General features: G+C 41.8%; 1 protein-coding gene across 1 annotated transcript in view; it reads left to right on the top strand.

Annotated features, from left to right (window-relative positions):
* Window positions 1-19839, top strand: part of FMR1 (fragile X mental retardation 1) — a 107080-nt gene that overhangs the window by 76440 nt on the left and 10801 nt on the right. Inside the window, exons 8-12 of the mRNA XM_030209423.1 lie at window positions 4402-4572; window positions 4663-4741; window positions 9370-9479; window positions 11286-11372; window positions 18323-18512. Of these exons, the coding sequence (XP_030065283.1) occupies window positions 4402-4572; window positions 4663-4741; window positions 9370-9479; window positions 11286-11372; window positions 18323-18512 (637 nt within the window). The remainder of the gene's footprint in view (window positions 1-4401; window positions 4573-4662; window positions 4742-9369; window positions 9480-11285; window positions 11373-18322; window positions 18513-19839) is intronic.

Raw genomic sequence — 19839 nt, 5'->3', positions numbered from 1 at the left:
TAGTATAGGACCCCAAAACAAATAGTTCCCTTTAGGAAAACCTCTTCAGAATTATTTATTAACTAACTTCTGATCCAAGAACACTAATAACAGGAGTTAGACAGACTTCCTCCAAAATCCCAATCAACACAGTTTTCAGGGCAATTTCTGGAGTGGTCTATCAAGATTGAAGGAAAGGAACTTCATGTTACTTTTTTTCCAGCTAGGCCAGTCATACCAGTGGGATGTACCAGAGCAGTCCCTCATAGAGAAAGGGAAGACAAGACCTCCTGATTGACCCTCTCAACAAAGGCTGCTTCCCCATTGACCAGAACATCAAGCTTGTAATGTTTCACAAAGGAATGCAGTGATGACCACATTGATGCCATACAAAATTTTCTGGTGAAACCACCTGAGCATCTGCCCAGGACGCCACCTCAACCTCTGTCAAATGGGTTTGAATCCCTTCTGGAACTACCTTGTGTCTGATAATGTAGGCCGTCTCGGATTCTTTTGTCCATTGTGCTGTGGACATCTTACAGGCTGCTTCTCCTTTGTGCAGCCCCTGAACAGAACATTCTGTCAGACTTCCAAAACGGATTCATCATTTCCAAGTACCTGAGTAGACTTTCTCACATCCAGCTTATGGACTTTGAGAGGAAGTCAACTCAATATCTGACTTAAAGACCGGGAGAACCACTACGTTGTTGAGAGAGACTGGCGAGAACACCTTCGGAAGAAAGGAAGGAACTGTCCTAATAGAGATGGAATGCTCCGAGAACAATAACCAAGATCTCGACAAGACAAGGCCTGTAACGCTGAGACCCTACTGGCCAAGCAAATAGCAACCAAAAAGAAAATGTTTTAAAAGTCAGATCCTTCTGGGTTGCATGCTTCAAGGATTTCAAAAGGCAACCCCCCCCCCCCCCCCCCACACACACACACAAGGAAATTAAGTACCAAATTAATGTCCCACTAAGGAGGTGAAGGTAACGCTTCCAAAGAAAGTTCACCATATCAGAGTGTGAATACCAATGCAGGGGGGGGGGGGGGAGCTTGAATCTTAGGGGGAAAAAAATCAAGAGTGGCCATGTGCAGACTAGATGGACCGTGCAGGTCTTTTTCTGCCGTCATCTACTATGTTACTATGAATAAATTAAATGCCAGACCATGTTCCTGACTCTGCTGCAGAAAGGCCAGAATGGTAGGCAACTGTGTGTGATATGGAGAGAGCTGTCTCACTGAATAGCAGTCCTCAAATAGCTTCCACACTCACACAGACCAGGGAGGTGGAATGCTTACAGACTGGAAGCAAAGTCTGTCACCTGCATCGAGTACCCCTTGGCCTTTAAGGGGCACCTTTAAGGGCCAGGCCATATGCGAGAAGGGATCTGGGTCTTCCATAACCCTTCTGTCGTCAAGTGAAGCCAGTGGTCACCCTGGAGTCTGCCTTGCAAGTTCACTTGAAGCAGCCAATCGTCTGAGTAGGCGTATTCTTCAGCAGCAAGAGATCTCTCAGTCCTCACTGGGACTTGGAGGAATGGGTTGTCTCCCTTTCTTACCTTCCTTGGATCTGACTGCAGAGGGTTATCGTTGGGGTCCCTGGGGCTTTTTAGCTCTCAAGCTTAATCCAGATGGTTAAGCAGGCTGTGTAGGCAGATGTTAGGTCCCTTCTTGGTGGTGGGGGCCAGCAGGGGGCCCCACTTTTGGGTCCACGTGCTGCAGAGCGGATCTAGCTATTTCAAAGGGTCTGTTGTGGGTGTAGTATTTATTAGCACTTGGTGGGTTTGAAAAGACCGAGTAGCTTTAACTTATGGTTTCTGGCAAAACAGCACAAAATGCTTTAGCCAATCAGAATGCATATGTTAAAGGAAAAAAAGTAGCCAAACAGAAAAATGTTCAAAAGCCATTTACCCTGGTAAATAGGCCATCTGAAAATTGCTCATCCTTAACCCAGCTAAAAGGGTTCCACAGCGTACACCCTTTCAGTTGGACCAAGTGTAAGTGTTCTCAAGACGGGGAGAGGAAAAAATGATGTTTTAGGCCAGTTTAGGTACTCACATGGATATAGTGCATTTCAAAAGAACACGTGCTTTATCCAAGTTAAATTTAGATTGCATAAAAAGCAGCTGTTCATTGCAGGGGTGGACTGACAGGAATCTGGAACCCCAGGCAATAAGGGTTCCCCCCCCCCCCCCCCCAAAAAAAAAAATCCCATCCCTTAGAGATTACTGGTTTGGCATCTGTTGTACTATTTCTAATTCACGTTAGACAAACCCTTAATATAGAAATATACAAAGTCATTAAATCATGCTAGCAGTGCATCCGGGGTTTACATTTTGGAATGATGTATATGTGTTGTTTTCTGAATGCTACTGAAGCTCTGGGGCAGGTCTCAACCTTATATTCAGTTGGAACGCACCTGCCAGGCGCTGCTCATGTACTGAATTGATAATGTGACCATTAGGCAGACTGGATGGACCATTCAGGTCTTTACCTGCTGTCCCTTTATATGTTACTATGTATGGCACCGCATACATGACCCTCACAGCCTTTGGTTTGGCACAGTATAGCAGTTCTTATGAGTTAATTGTAACGTGTTCTACATCCACAAAAATCCAACTCCTCCCCTCTCCCCCCAACAACAGATGCAGATCACAACTAGAAATTTATCCATAGAATACAAAAAAAAAAAATTCTCATGTCATCTGATGAATGGCAACATAAACCTCTCCACTACCAAGCACATCTACTATAATAAAACGCACCCTCAACGTTCTGAAGACACTGACGTCACTGAGGCCACTTAGACACCGGTTCGTAAGTTCATGGTGGTGAAACCAGAACACTCACCATGTCTCCATGCCCCGCCCTCGCGTCACACGTGATGACGTCGAGGGCGGAACAAGTACACAACAACGCAAATGCTCCTCCCCTTCCAACGAATCGCTGCACACAGTCTAACAAAAGTAAGCCACCGAGGACGTGCCCATCACCCCACCCCTTTCACTCCATCGCCCCGCCCACGCTACCGCCCCGCTCCCGGTCGCCCCCTCTTCCCCCCATCACCTTCCCTCCCCCCTGTCACCTCCCCTCCCCCTGTGTGAGTCCGGCTTTCGGCGTTTCAAAACGGCCGCCGAGAGTTGAAGCAGCCTTGCGAGACTTCAACTCTCGGTGGCCATTTTGAAACGCCGAGAGCCGGACTCGCACAGGATGCAGCAGGGCAGCTATCAGCAGCGCTACGGGCAGGAAACAGGGGGCTCTTTCTTTCCTGCCCTGAGCGAACAAGTACCTCTACACCACCAAGGGATAGTAGCGTAAGGGGAGGGGAAGGGAGTCCTGTGCCCGCTAGCGCCCGTTTCATTTCAGGCAGAAACGGGCCTTTTTTACTAGTTGTAAAATAATTCAAAACCTCCCCTTTGCCTCTAGTTCCCATATCTCCCCCCCCCCCCTCTCTCTTCCTCCCCTCCACCTCCTGGTCTCTCATCTCTCTCATCCCTTCCATCCCCCCAAATGCAGTATCTCTCCCTCTTCCTTTCTCCGTCCTTTCATATCTGGATCCAACATCTCCCCCCCCCCCCCCCTTCAGGTCCATCATCGTTGCCACCGTCCCCTCTCCCCAGTTTATCATTTTTGTCTCCCTCATCCCCCCTCCCCCGATCCACCATATCTGCCTCCTCCATCTCTGCACCTTCGACTCCACTATCTATGACCCCGGTCCACTATCTCCCCCTCCGAATCAAGAATCTCTGTCTCTCCCTTCTCTAGGGTCCAGCACCTCTTTCTCCCTCCCTTTTAAACCTGGATCCAACAACAGCTTCCCGAGGCCAGCATCTCCCTGTCTTTCTCCTCCATTCCCAGGTCCTGCCCTCCCCTTCCCACATATCCCCCATCTCCAAACACCTGCCACCCCCCCCCCCCCCCGTACATCTCAAAGCATCCTTTTCTCAATGCAGGGGCACCAGCTGCTTCATAGGCTGTCTGCCGCAGCATGCCCTTATGGAAGCAGGAAGTTAGAAGAGGGTGGGCCACGGCAGAGAGAAGTTCCTTTGTCAGAGGCAGACAACCTATGAAGCTGTCAGTGCCCCTGCATGGAGAAAAGGATGATTTGAGGTACTGGGGGGGGGGGGGAGAGTTCAGAGACTGGAGAAGCTAGAGCGTGGTAGGTGAGAGGAGACCCGGAGCTGGGGACGGAGGGGAGAGAGGAATGTCGAACATGTGGAGGGAGTACTGGGCCCTTTACTGCCCTGGGCCCTCGGGCACTTCCTGGTTGCCCAAATGGTCAGTCCACCCTCAGGTTCATTGAGTGGCTTGTTAAGAAAATTGCCTCCCTAGTATTTAGCATTGCAAAACATTTATTTGCTTTCTTAAAGGCTTATAAAAATAATAGCACAAACTAATGAGACTTGCATTCCGTTTCAGAGCTCAAGACAGCTTGCATCACGATTTCATGAGCAGTTTATTGTACGTGAAGACCTAATGGGTTTGGCCATTGGTACTCATGGTGCTAATATTCAGCAAGCCAGAAAAGTGCCTGGTGTCACTGCTATAGATTTAGATGAAGATACCTGCACGTTTCATATCTACGGAGAAGTAAGTATCCTGTATGTGATAATATTTTTATGGACAGTGTTATGGAATCTCTGCAACTAGTAAGCTAAAAAATTATGTTTATTGCCTTAGGACCAAGATGCTGTAAAGAAGGCCAGAAGTTACCTTGAATTTGCTGAAGATGTAATCCAGGTCCCACGAAGCTTAGTAGGTATGTCATTTTTGGGACTTTATTTACTTTGCATGTTTTTTTCAATCTATGAGTAAAGTAGTGTGATAGCCATGTTAGTCCACTTTTAAAGGAAATAAAACAGAGAAAAAATAAGATGATACCTTTTTTATTGGATTAACTTTGATATATCTTTTGATTAGCTTTCGTAGGTAACCCTCCTTCAGATCAGAAATAAGCAAATGTTGACAAATATCAGACTATATAAATACAAAAGCGTTCCAATGACAGTCTCACAGGAAGAGAGGAGGGGTAAGTTAGGTGAGAAATGAGGAGAGCTGGATGCTTGATAAGAGGGTGGCAAAGCAGTAGACTTTTACGATTTATAATGGGCTAGGAAACCCAGATCTTTTAAGTCCTGTCTGGTGGATGTCAAAATATTTCATTATTTTGACTTCAAAGTCTTTCATTCCTGGATTGTCTTAAATTAAGCCAGTTAATTTCGGATGTGTAAGTTATGCTTCCCTGTTAGCAAACAGATCGAGAACCATGAAAACTTTCACTGTTCTCTGATAGTATAAAAGGGATGGTGCGGCTAGATCTCTCTCAGTACCCTTCATCTCCAGCAGATGGTGAACACGTCCTGGACATATGTAACCAGATCTGACTGTTAGCTCCCAGGTCAGCTGCCAGTGAGTGCCGTCTTCCCCAGTTGAGGGCTTTATAAGGAAGAGCCTGGTGAATCCCATCTTCTCCCCCTCAAGCCTTCACCCTCTGAAAGGGGCCACTCTTGACTTTGGGCTGGGATTCCCCCCACCTTCTGTGCCACTCTTCTCCTTTCTATGGTAGTTTCTTTGTTTAGTTTATTAAAATTTAATATACAGCCTGTAACAAAGACAAAGTGGTGTACAGCCATTAAATGCAAACAATGGAGGCAAGAAAGGAGCTACAACTTAATGAGAAACAGAAGAAAGTAAAAGATAAAAGAAATGACAGCAAGGAACTAAGAAAAGCTGCAGAAACACCAACACTACCGCCCGAAGAGCGCCACTCCCTGGAGGAACACCCACCTCGCACCACCAAATTCGGCGTAAGCTATGGAAAACAGATGGGGGGGGGGGGTCTTCAGAGCTATCTTAAAATGTGAGTAGGATTGTTTGGATCAAAGTGAGTACATTTATTGAATTGATTTTAGTGACTTAATCCTACTGTAGTATTACTTTTATCAGTTACTCATATCTTTTTGTAGTGTTAGTGAAGAGATATATTTACTGTCATTCATTAATTTGCAGCTATTTCCATTTTGTCTTAGCCTTGTACCAGTTGGTTCTGATGTACATAGCCATGTTACAAGGTGGGTTGTAAGGTGTGATAGGCTCCACAGTAGCTGTCTCACCTTAAAAGGGGGGGGGGGCAGTAGGGTTACATCTGTTCATACCTTGTTTGCCTCATTGCGAAGTATGATTACAGCCTTTATTGTTCTCTACTGTAAACAAGGTGGCTAGGCACTTCTGAAGCTAAACGTAGCCCTAGAAGACCTTGCAATACTGTTACATACCAGTCTTAGCCTGCCTAGCCTGAGCTTTGTCTTTAATCACAGGGGCCATGGTCCATCCGTCTACCACTTGATACCAAGTGCCAGATTGGCCCTGCCAGAATCAGTGTATCTGTCTCATTCAATCAAAGAACCAGTTTCCAGTGCTTAGAGTTTCAGTAAATAGTACTTGATGATTAATGAGTAACATCTACATAACACCAAGCAGTAACCTCAGTAACATCTAATAATGAAGAACAAACCAACAGAGAGAAGCTGCTGTGCCAATTTGCACCCAGGTGCCTGAAACCCTGCTGACATACTTCATGGGGGCTGTTCTCTGGCACTCAAGAAACTGATTAGCTTTGTGGGACTCTAGAACGTTATCTGATTAGAACCATTATGCACTTCTGCCCACAGCTATCCAAGAAGCTCGCCGAAGGTTAAATCTGCTTAGAGCTTTAGAAAGGAGAACCAAATTCCTACTTGGAGTGGATTATTACAGGAGTGAGTCTGTGCCACAAATAAATTAGGAACGGTGGTTATTATCATATAACAGTGGTGCAGTAGATAAGTTTTCTTTGGTTGTGAGGTGTGAATCAGAAACAGTAGTGCTTGGTCATTTTTGATCCTACTTTCACTTTTTTTTTATAGAGGGAAATTATTGTTGCTGCTATTATATGTTTGTGCAAATCCACTGCTAAGAATGATTACCACATGCTTTTTTTGCCAAATAGATATCTATATCTATCTTATTAATACGTTATATTATTGTCCGAGAACTAAGCACTACTTACAATGTCAACACAATACATAATAGAACATTTTCATTGAAAGTGTAGGGTATAAGCAAAGATAGAACATATAGATAGGTAAGAGAGTAAGAGGCGTTAGAAAATAAGGTGACTAATTTAAAGAAAGTTGCACATGAGGTCAGAGAGATGGTTAAATATCTCAGCTAGGGTAGAAGTGGTGCATTATATCCTTGCCACGTATCTTTTTCACTTTTCATTACTTGGTCTGCAAACTTCTTGAGTAAATGTGTATATGAATGCAGATTGAAGTTCTTTGTTGCATCCGTTAGTGTTCAAGTTCATAAGGGATTTGTGGCACATAAAACCTTAATTTAAAAAAAAATGTTGGTTCTATAAGTCATCAGCATGGTTCTGGCTTGGCTAAATGTTGAACCTGTGGAATTAGCAGTTCTGACATATCTGTCTTGGAACGTTTTCTACTTTATAGCAGTAACTTAAACCCAATTAATAGTGCTTCCCGCTTTCTTCACAAAGCCTCATGTGACCAAAGTAGATGGGCTCTGCACACATTGGACTGTTTTCTTTTTTTATTATTTAAAAAGCAACCTATTGTTCTGAAATTACACTTTTAAGAACTGCTATGAAAAAAATGAATTTGCCTACCCTATATCAGTTCTCTGAATACAGCAAACTACCACAAAACCCATCTTCCCTTAGGATCCTACTACTAACTTTGAACAAAAATGAAGTGGCCCATTCAATGATGCTGATATAAGAACTCTTGTACGTGATCAGTAGAACACTTTTGGAAGCTCTGAGCTTTGTAAACATTGCTTCAATCAGCAAACCTAATGTTGTAACTTTGGGGCTCTCTTATTAAAGCTTAGCATGTCCTAACAAGTAAGGCATATTTTCAAAGTACTTAGACTTACAAAGTTACAATGAAACCAATGGAACTTTGTAAGTCTAAGTGCTTTGATAATGAGCCCCACTAAGTATATGCTAAATGCCACATAGGTATACAATGGGCCTGTGCATACTAAACTTTAGTGAAAGCACCCCTCTGTGAAGAAAACAAATAGCAAGATAAATCAGACACACTTAGCCGCCCACCTTCCTAGAGAGTTGATTCTTAAGTTCTGTAGCAGAAGGCTGATGAGGGTAGTGGCTGCACAGGAATACACATAGGCTTTTTTTTTTTTTGTTAAAGATTTTTGAGTGCTTATCTATACTTGTACAGTTGGATGATGTCAACCCACCCCATATGTCTGATTTATTCTGTTGTATGCAGAAAGCCCTGTTACAGGTAAGACACATCACTAGCCTAGGTAGGACAATTAATTTGCTTTTTCTAGTGCCTTATCTGTGTATGTAAACTACTGTCTGATAGACAGTGTTGTGTGTGGTTCTTACAGTTTAAAGAGAAAAGTTATAAAGGAACTCAAAGTGAGGCAAGTAAATATTTAGGTGGCCCCTGGTCAAGTAAACAATTTGTGCTATTTGTGTGCTACAGTGCAATTTGTTGATTTAGCCCAGTTGCCTTTGGTATACAAGGTAGGGCTTCTGATTTTAGGTTTTGGATGGTAACACCAATAAAACATTCTTGATGCAAAAACAAATTAATAGGTATGTGGTGGACAAACACCAGGAAAACACCACATCCATTAATACTCTTACCCTTCTGCAGGCTTGGCTTGTATCCTTCACTCAGTTTTTATGCCTTTTCTGTGTTAATGACTCCTAGATGGCACAATATAAATGCTTGATTCCATCAGAAAAGGTAACACCAATAGTAACTGAATTGTGTACCTTCGCATTAGCTGGAAAAAAAAACACCTACATTTAAAAACACCTTGGAATAGAAGCCCTATATATCAAGTTCCACTAAGCTTCTGGTAATCTGAATAAAAATTTTAATCTGGCTTTATTTTCTTAAGTTTGCTTATCAAATTTGAGATGTTTCAAAGAAGGCTTGCACTTCGCTTGATCCTTTTCTTATCGCAGTATGCCAAATTAATTTGTATTGAATGGCTTTGCTTTTATTTTATTTATGTAGCATTGTATTTGACCTAACATTGCAGCAGTTGTGTGAATAGAATTAGTGTTCTGCTAATCACAGAACTTTGCAATTCAGTACTTTGTAGACCAGATTGTGCTTCCAAGTAATGATTGCATCTTAACCTTTTACTCATTCAGCATCATTCTGTTTGCATATTTTTGAGTAAGTATAGTTACTTACTAGTTTGCTCTTTTACTGCACCTGTTTGTATTAATGTTTGAAAACAATGTTCATATCCTAGAACTAATATATACACTAATCATTTTTAACATAAAGATAAGTAAAAAAAATAAAAAAATGTTTATTGTACTTTTCTCTTCAGGAAAAGTTATAGGAAAAAATGGGAAACTGATTCAAGAAATAGTGGACAAATCGGGCGTTGTACGAGTAAGAATTGAAGCTGAAAATGATAAAAATATTCCCCAGGAAGAGGTATGAATATTTATTCAAATGTCTACCGTCCCACAAAGCTAATCAGTTTCTTGATTGCTCTCTGGCACCCAAGAGACTGATTAGCTTTGTGGGACTGTAGAGCATTATCTGATTAACCTATGGAACTTATAAGTCTAAGTGCTTTAAAAAGGAGCCCTAGCAACAGACAAAATTGAACTTTGAAGCATAGGAATAGCTTGAGCATGATGGCAGATAGTGCCCACTAATGTAGATCAATGTGTGCTAACATTTAGTAAATGGGCCTGTGATACTGTGAGTGAGGGTTGAGGGGTAGGCCTCCAAAAAACACAGCTGGCCAAGGTTGTAGAAATAAGGCAAATACTTTATTCACTAAACCAGAGGCCTGTTACTTCACAGGGTGAAGAACAAAAAGGCAAAGTCTCTTAATTCAGAGGGACAAGTCTTGACATGGGCTTGTGGCTGACTAGGCCCAAACACAGTCCATGGCCTGTGACTGCCGTGCCCCACACACAGTTTGTAAAATCTCTCTCTCTCTCTCTCTGGGCAAGCCATGCCTCAGAACCGGGTTTACAAATGTATAAATGAAACCTACCACATTTCTTGTGTCCCTCAAAAATAGTCATCTCATTCTGCATACCTGTAGTCCTTGTAGAGCATAATAATTCTTTGAAATTTGCTCCCCTACTTGTACGCAAACCGAAGTTTCGATTCGGCAAACATTGGTAATGTTTGTATAATGTTCCAATGCCTTCGAATAATCCTAGCCACTTGTGATGATTGAGAAGTATATTTCAACACATAAGTAAACACTGATCCCTCATTCACACTTTCCCTTGTTTGTGGCTGCAGAAGAAGCTCCCTATTATTGTATCTAGCTCTTCTGGAAGCACCTTTCACCAATAAATAGACCATCTCTCTTAAATATAAAGAAAGGAGCTAATTAAAAAATGGTGTAACCCACCAATACATATGTGAGGGATATGGAGGGGCATTTTTGAAAGAATATCCCCAAGTCAGAATAGTGATGTCCAAGTCTGAATGTCCCAAACAGACATCCATCTCACATGTACTTTTGAACAGGAAATATGTCAAGGTTTCCTATTAGAGAATGCATGAGATAGACATAGACGTCTATGCACTGGAAACATCCAGCATGAACATCCATTTTACAAACTGGAATGTCCAAATTATGAATGGGGAAAACAAGGGATATGGATGTCTGTACGAGACCATTCTTTGAAAATGACCACACAGACATGCAACACAAAAATCTATGAGACTATTCAAACACTCCTAACAAGTGTAGTACAAATATCAATTGCTCAAACTGTCTCTAGCATTGGCGCACGCTAAAACATTAGTGCGGCAAACCAGGGCCCTCTTTGATCAATCCGCGTTATAACAAATAGATAAAAATTGAGTATAGCACAGATAAGGTGTACTTTCTCTGTTCTTTCATGGTGGATGAGTCTTCATAACCTAATTGTGATTTTTGCAGATGAGCTTGTTAAATCATTCCCTATAGTCATTTTGAATAAGCATTTTTTTTTTTTACATTAAGCAGACAACTGCTGTATAAAATTTCAAGGAAAACATAAAGGGAACATAAAAAAGTAGATATAAACAGATTTTGTTTTCCTGCTCATTAGTAAACAATCACATTATTCTTTTAGAATGACATTTTGTAGTAAACGTTGATGTTTGATGAAACATTTATAAAGGTTTAGAAATGGCAGGGGATCATTGCATTAGCTTATTGTGGAAGTCATTGTTAAACTCTGGCCATATTTTTGTGATTATTAGAGATTTTTTTGTTTTTTCCAGGGAATGGTACCATTCGTATTTGTGGGGACCAAGGATAGCATCACTAATGCAACTGTTCTTTTGGATTATCACCTCAATTATTTAAAGGTGAGCTGAGAAAAAACACTAATAAATAGCATTTAAATTTATAGGAGACTTGTGAATAAAATGAAGAAATGATAAAAGCTAAAAGGAGAAGTTGACAAGTTCAAAAGTTTGCACGGTCATCATTTAAAAAAAAACATTTTGGAAGCCTAGATAAAAAAAAATATTCTGTATTTTTGTTTTAAGCCACGAAAAGAGAAAACTATCAGCGTGGTTTAATGGTGAGCTGAAAAAGACTGAAAGCCAAAAGGGCATCTTTCAAATAATGGAAAGCAGACCCAGGGCTGGCATTAGTGAAGGGCAAACAGGGCTGTTGCCCTGGGTCCTACAGCTCCAAGGGGCCCCCATGGTCTGCCATCTCTTCCCATTCTCACCACCCTGATTTGAGGTCTCCCTTCCTTCCCCATCTACCTTATATCGCGTTTTTGTTGACAGGGGGTTTCCAGCACGGCATCGATTCTTATACACTGCCTGTGTCTGTCGCGGCGCTATCCCTCTGCTGTGTTCCACCTCCTTCTGAAGCAAGTTCTTCTTTCAGCCTGGGAGGAACACAGCAGAGGGGCGCAGGCATTGTATAAGAATGCCATGCTGGTGACCTGTGAATAAAATGTGATTTAAGGTAGACGGGGAAGGGAGGGAGACCTCAGATCAGAGTGGTGAGAATGGGAAGAGATGGCAGAACGCAGGGTCCCCCTGGAGCTGTTTTCAAATAGACCGGGGGGGAAGAGTTTGAGAGATAGTGGGACATACCATACTGGGAGCAGGAGAATGGGGGACATGTCATACTGGGGGTGAGGAGAAGGGATGGAGGAAGAAATGATGGGCCCAGAAACAGAGATGGCAGACAATGGGGTGGAGGAAAGAAGAGAAAGGGAAAGGTTTTTGACCTGGGAGTGGTGGGCTACAAGAATGGAGGGAGGGAGAGGGAAGGGAAATGGTGGAATCATGTAGGAGAGACCAGGAGTGGCAGGATGATCAATGAGAGGAAGATAGTGAATACAGAGGTAGAAATATAGTAATGGAAGGTAGATGAAAGATGGAAGGGAATAGCAGACTAGGGGCGGAGTGATGGGAAATTGGACAACTAAGGAATGGGAGAAGAATATGGAAAGTTAATAGGTAGGTGAAAAGTTAAAGAAGATGAAATTTGAGAAAAACCGATAAGGGATCAATATGTCAGACAGGTGTAGTGAAGAAATAGAACAAGACAGGAAAGAGAAGAAAAGAAATGGACAAAAATCACTAGAAACTGGGACCAACGTGATGGAAAAATAAAATTTTTATTTATTTATTTGTAGCATTTATACCCCGCTCGATAGCAGGTTCAGTGCGGCTTACAGAGTATGGTACAAAGTATCACAGAGGTAATACAAAGTATGGTACAATGTATCACAGACAAAAAAAGTAGAAAAAAAGTTTTATTTTGAATTTATTAACTGCAATATTTTAATTTGGGATATGAGTATCATATTGTGTTCAGTGGCATAGCCAGACAGTTGATTGGGGAAGGGGGGGGAGGGCAGGGCTGAGCTCAAAAGTGGGTGGACACCAATTTTTCTCCTTTCCGCCTGCCACTCCGCCTGAATGCAAAATATTGATACCTGAGCTGGCAGGGATCTCCAGGCCCCTCCAGGTGATGACATCCTCTTCCTTTACTGCTCCAGCAGCCAGAACTCTTCAAACTCTACAGCAAGTGGCTGTGTCCCTGAGCTGCTGCCACCACTTCTGGCCTACCCCTTTGAGTGCTTGTTTTTTCTGCATGCATGAAAACAGCATGCATTGTGGGGGGGGGGGGGGGGGGGGGTAAGCACCCTGCGGACACAGCCACCAGCAGCAGAGCTTGGAGAGGTCTGGCTGACGGACCAGAGGAGGTGGTTTTTAACTGGCACAGCTTGGTGATCCCTGCCAGCCACAGCAAGGGTGATGGCTAATTTGGATGGACCAAGCCCAAAGTGGGAGGGGGGGGGGGGGGACCCGGGTCCCACCATGGTTATGCAACCAATTGTGTCCAGTACAAAAGGAAGTACATTTCTGTTTTTATTTCTTCAGTGTTGCAGTACTTGCCAAGTTTAACTTCTTGAGGTTCTTAATTCGATTTTGGACTTCATATTTCTGTTTCTAATTTCTGATTCCTTGTTCTGTATTTGTTGGAGGTCTGTCTGTTTTATATGTGAAGAAGTCATTTAAAGTTGTATGTGTGGCAGTAGTGGTGGATGAGGAGACTGGGGGAGGGGGCTTCCTCCTTAATTTCTGCCCTGGGCCCCAGCATGTCTAAAACTGGCCCTAAGCAGACACGAATGAGGAAAATATAGATGAGATTAAGCGCTAGCAAGTTAGAGTTTAAATGGTATTAAGGCAAGACAAGGGAGACTTTGAAAAGAAGCCTACTGTGCAGGCAAAAACTAACTCAGTACACTCTATATTTGACTGCTAGACAATCAAGGGGTAAAAGGAATGCCCATGGAGGATATAGTAATAGCAGAAAATTTACGGGGATAACTTACTAACATTGCACACTAATACTGTGAATGAATGCGAGCACATGCTTTTTGTAAATGACACTGACAATAAACTCTTCCCCTTGATCTTTACTGAGAAAGATGTTGAAGAGGTTATATCCATACCAGAAATCTCATTTTCAAAAGTTGATTTGAATGATGATACCAATATAGACACTTTCCTTGACGAACTGGACCCCGACTCTGAAGAGATCCCAGCAGATCGCTACTGGACAAATTTCACCCCCCTCAGCACTAAGGAAATCTCCTCAGCACTATCCAAACTCTCCAAGTCTCACTGCCACCTGGACCCATGCCCCAATTATCTTATGAAAAATGCCCCAGAATGATTCATTACAGAACTCACCAGAAACTTAAATTTCCTACTTCAACAAGGTTCCTTCCCCTCCGAACACGGCAATATTCTACTTACACCAATACCGAAAAACCCCAAGAAACCAGCGAATGACATCTCTAATTATCGACCTGTGGCCTCCATCCCTCTTCTAATCAAACTGATGGAAAATAGAGTGACCACCCAACTTAACGAATTCACTCAAAAGTTCTCCATATTACATGAATCACAGTCGGGTTTTTGACCTGCACACGGCACAGAAACAGTACTGCTCACCCTGATATCCATGTTTAAACAGGAAATTTCAATTGGCAACAAAATACTTCTTCTGCAGTTCGACCTATCCAGTGCATTTGACATGGTAGACCATACCATTCTCACAAAATTACTGGACAAACTAGGGGTCAGCGGAAATCGGAGTGGAGGAGTGGCCTAGTGGGTTAAAGTGGTGGACTTTGGTCCTGGGGAACTGGGTTTGATTCCCACTGCAGGCACAGGCAGCTCCTTGTGACTCTGGGCAAGTCACTTAACCCTCCATTGCCCCAGGTACAAATAAGTACCTAAGCCATATTGAGCCTGCCATGAGTGGGAAAGCGTGGGGTACAAAAAAAAACATTAAGTGGATAAAAAGCTTTATCACCACCAGATCATATCAGGTCAAATCAACCTCATCAAAATGTGTCCCCCAAGGCTCACCTCTATCCCCGATCCTCTTCAACCTTATGATGATTCCTCTGGCCAAATCCCTATCCAAATCCGGCCTCAACCCCTTCATCTGTGCTGACGACGTCACAATATTCATCCCTTTCCAAACCAACCTCACAGAAATCTCGGAAAAAATAATCACTGCCATGAACATCCTAGAATCCTGGGCCAACGCTTTCAAGATGAAAATAAACAAAGAAAAAACTCAATACCTAATCCTTTCATCACAACACACTACTCTGCTCCCAACCACCCTGATCACCCCCGACGTTACAATCCCAATATCTGATAATCTAAAAATCCTAGGAGTAACATTAGACAACCACCTAACTTTGGAAACTCATGCTAAAGCCATGACGAAGAAGATGTTCAACATGATGTGGGTACTGAAAAAAGTAAAACCATTCCTCCCACAGAAAACTTTCCGCAACCTAGTACAATCCACAGTACTTACCCATGCCGACTACTGCAACAGCATCTTCATCGGTTGCAAAGCCCAAATCATGAAAAAACTCCAAACCGCCCAAAACATAGCAGCCAGACTCATCTTTGGCAAATCACGATTTGAAAGTGCAACACCACTTCATGAAAAACTCCACTGGCTCCCAATCAAGGAACGCATAAACTTCAAAGCCCACACAATGATCCACAAGATCCTCCATGGCGAATCTCCAAGCTACATGACCAACTTGATCGATCTTCCAGCCAGGAACGGGTCCAAATCTTCTCGTACATATCTCAATCTTCATCTTCCCAATTGCAAAGGCTTCAAATACAAAACCTACTATTCATCCAACTTCTCCGTTATAGGCAGCCAACTCTGGAACGCAATACCTCGACACATCCTAACAACCAATGAACACCTACCCTTCTGAAAGATGCTGAAAACTTACCTCTTCAGACAAGCTTACCCAAACAACCCAACTTAATTCTCGAACTTAATCCACAACACTAGCACCGCACATACTCCAATCCTCTCCCCCACATCTCTCCCTACTGCCCTACTCTTTATAACTGATCATCTCTTAAATTCTTTGTAGCATACTTTGTGATATCTCTGTGATACTTTGTACCATACCTTGTAAGCCGCACTGAACCTGCTGTCGAGCGGGAAAGAGCGGGGTATAAATGCTATAAAAAATAACAAATCACCAGGACTGGATGGTGTCACCCCCCCCCCCCCCCCCCCCCCACGTAAAATCTCAGATTTGAAATTGCTTTCCTGTTCGAAATGGTTGTGGTACCTGAGAACAGGAGGGTGGCAAGTGAAGCCCTTTTTAAGAACTGGTTTTACAGAGGTGGTCTGGGAAACTGTAGAATTGGTGAACCTGAAGTCGGTGCAGGGTAAAATGGTAGGATCTATCCTGAAAACAAAATTACTGTACATATAGACATGGCTTAATGAGAACTTATTAGAATTTTCTGACAGACATATACAGAAAGGTGAGCCACTTGATTAGTGATTTGGATCTTCAGAAGGCATTTGACAAAGTCCTACATAGAAAATGTAAGTTTTGGGATAGGAGTCAATGCATTGTTTTGTATTGAATACTGGCTAAGAAACAGATTAGGACTAAATGTCAGTTTTCTGCATGGAAAAGAGTCAGTAATGGAGTGCCTCAAGGAAAGGTATGAATACCTGTGCTTTTTAATGAAATTCATAAATAATCCAGAGAAAGGAGCCATGAGTGAAGTGATCAGATTTGTGATTGACAAAATTAATCAAAGTTATTAAATAACAGAGGATTGTGAGGAATCACAGAAAGGTCTTGTGAGGCTGAGAGAATGGCCAGTTACAGGTACAGATTGCTGGGTTCTGAGCAAGAAGTCACCATCCAAGAAAAAGATCTTTGAAGTTAATATATTGTGGACAATATATTAAAATTTTGAGTTCAGTGTGCTGTATTTGCCAATAAAAAAAGCAACTAGAATGTTAGGGATTATTTGAAAAGAAATGGAGAATAAAATTGAGCCTCTTTATAGGTCTATGGTATGACCACATGTTGAGTATTGGGTACAATTCTGGTCAGTCCATATCAAAAATAATATTACATAACTAGAAACATTTCAGAGAGAGAAGGAAAAATGATAAGGGGGGGATTTTGGCTTGAAAAAGGCCAGTTTGAGGGGATAGGATAGAAGTCTGTGTATCATATGTGAAGTGAAACAAATAAAGAACACTTGTTTGACTTCTCAAACAGCCCTATAAAACAAGAGAACACTCCATGAAGCTAAACAACCAGTTTTAAAACATAGTGGAAAGTGTTTTATATAGCATATAATTAAGCCGTGGAATATGTTGCTAGAAGATGTGGTCAGGACAACTAACATAGTGGGGTTCAGAAGAGATTTGGGCAAATTCCTAGAGGAAAAATCTGTAAAGGATTAGATAGGTAGACTTGGAAAAGCCATTGCTTATCCCTTGAAATGGACTATGAGAAAATGGATCTACTGTTGTAAATGGCCTTGATTTATTGCAGTTGTCTTAATCTATGTCTTGTTCCACCTATCCTCATTGTTTATAACTTGTTCAAAATGTGGCTGTTATTTGACAGGTTGTAGAATGTGGGCGCATATAACTCCATTGCTTTGTACACTTCGCTGGTTACTTACATCTCAGCAGGCCCTGCTCAAGATCTGTTTTTAAAGTGTTGAGACAAGATGTGGATTCTGCTTTGTGTTTGAAGGATACGTTACACCAATATACCCCTACCTCCTCTTTGCATTCATGAAATTCTGGTTTGCTAGATGTACCTTCTCTGAAAGTAGCTAAGTTATCCAGGACTTGTTCTGTAGCATTTTCAGTAGCTGCCCTTTCTCTGTGAAATAGGTTGCTGATTGAAATTATGGTAGAAAATAATGTTTTAGAAAAATGTTGAAAGCATTCTTCTTTGAAGAATCTATTGATAGGTGAATGTGCACTGTTCTCTTGACTAATGTGTTTTATAATTTTATTATCTGTTTGTGACAAGTAGTGTGTGTATTAATTTGTCAAAGCCACATAAAATGGTTTTAATAAGAATTGTGATTTATAAATATGTTTTCAAATAAGTACTTTTTGGGATCCTCCAGGTATTTGTGACCTTGACTGGGCCACTGTCAGAGACGATATAGGTCTCAAGGGACCTTGATGTGACTCAGCGTGACCTTTATTACATTCTGCTGAATTTATTACTTGGAAATTATAATCAAATTAGCAACTGTGAACTGTACAATGTGAAGTTTTAATAAATTAATAGGCAGATGTTTTTTAATTGTATTGGTTAGTATATTTGAGTTGTTGTTTCTCTAATGGAAGTGAGATATTTGTCAATATATAACTTTTTATAGCACAATTCATCTTATGGTTTAAAAGATGTGACACCAGATCTAAGTGCTCTTTGTATTCTAAACAGGAAGTGGACCAGTTGCGATTGGAAAGATTGCAAATTGATGAGCAGCTGCGACAGATTGGGGCCACATCTAGACCACCACCAACTCGTACAGATAAAGAGAAAGTATTTGATGATAACGCAGGTCTGGGCCGAGGTGCTAGACCGTACAACAGTCGTGGGCGCGGCAGACGTGGTCCAGGCTATGCCTCAGGTATATTACTGTAAAAATCCAGAAAGTGTGTAAAACATGGGGATTTGCATTCATCTTCAAACTCTAGGGCCGCAGAATTCACTGTTTTTAAAAAAATACATTTTGTCCACAATTGGTCAGAAGCTTAAGAAAAACATACCTTTTTCGTGCAATATACACAGTCATGTATAACATCTTACATTTTATGAAGAAACTAGTCTAAAAACAAAGATAGGAAGCTGGAATGGAAGTTTACGGAAATACGAGTGAATGCTATTTTACTAATAGAGTGATACACACCTAGGGAAGCACCACTGATCTAAAAAAAAAAAAAAAAATCGTCCAAATGCAGTTTACCTCAAACTTTGACAAATATACTTTTAATCTAGGGGTCAGTCCAAAAATTTAGTCAGTAACCGAACTCTCTGTTCACCTTCCATCCCCAATCCCCTATTGTCCTTGCCAAAATTCAGAAGCAACAGAGGGAGGGACATCCCCTCAGATTTGTCACAGGTCCTTTTGGATCTGATGTTTTTAAAACCATTTTATAAGAGAAAACTTAGGGGGTCTTTTATGTAGGCACTCTAGCAGTTTTAGCATGCGCTAAAAATAGGCGCACGCTAAAGTCACCAATGTATTCCTTTGGGCGTCTTTAGCGTTTAGCGCACGCCTATTTTTAATGCACGCTAAAAACGCCAGCATGCCTATGTAAAAGACCCCCCCCCCCCTTAGTAAATCTGGTGAAGTGGACTTTTGTCCTCAAAAGCTCATGTCTCACAAATTGGTTAGTCTGTAAAGTGCTACTTCCTTTGTCAGTTTAATATGTTAAGCTGTACCATAGCGCAGTGGTGATAGAAACTAATGGCCCCTTTATTTAAGTATGCTGTCAGCAGCATACCACATCCCCTTGATTGCTGTGCCAGAAGTTGATTCCTCCTTTTAGTCACTTACCAGCTGTGGTACTGATTCCCATCAGTCTCAATCTTGCTCTCTCTCTCAGCCCCCTACCCTGTCTTTTTGCATCTCCCCCACAGTCTCCTGTTCTTTATTTCCTACTTCATTCCCTCTCCAGCTCCTCTGCATGTACCCCTTCCCTCCTAACCCAGTCTCAATATCCTTGTCTGAATTCCCTTCCTCTCCTCCCCTTTGTCATCAGCAGTCTTCCTCTTATCTACGGTTTTTGATACTGTTCAACTTAAGCAATTTCTTGTAGATAAAAAAGTTTCTTAGAGTATGAGCTATGATGATTTTCTGGTCCTAGTTAGTTTGTGAATTTGTAATCTTTATTTGTTATGTGATGATTTGTTCTCCTACTTTGTCCTCGTTAATAAGAACTTTATATAGTTTT

This window comes from Microcaecilia unicolor, chromosome 7 (genome assembly GCF_901765095.1).
Source record: "Microcaecilia unicolor chromosome 7, aMicUni1.1, whole genome shotgun sequence".
NCBI classification, from domain to species: domain Eukaryota; kingdom Metazoa; phylum Chordata; class Amphibia; order Gymnophiona; family Siphonopidae; genus Microcaecilia; species Microcaecilia unicolor.
This window is presented reverse-complemented; position numbering and strand designations above follow the sequence as displayed.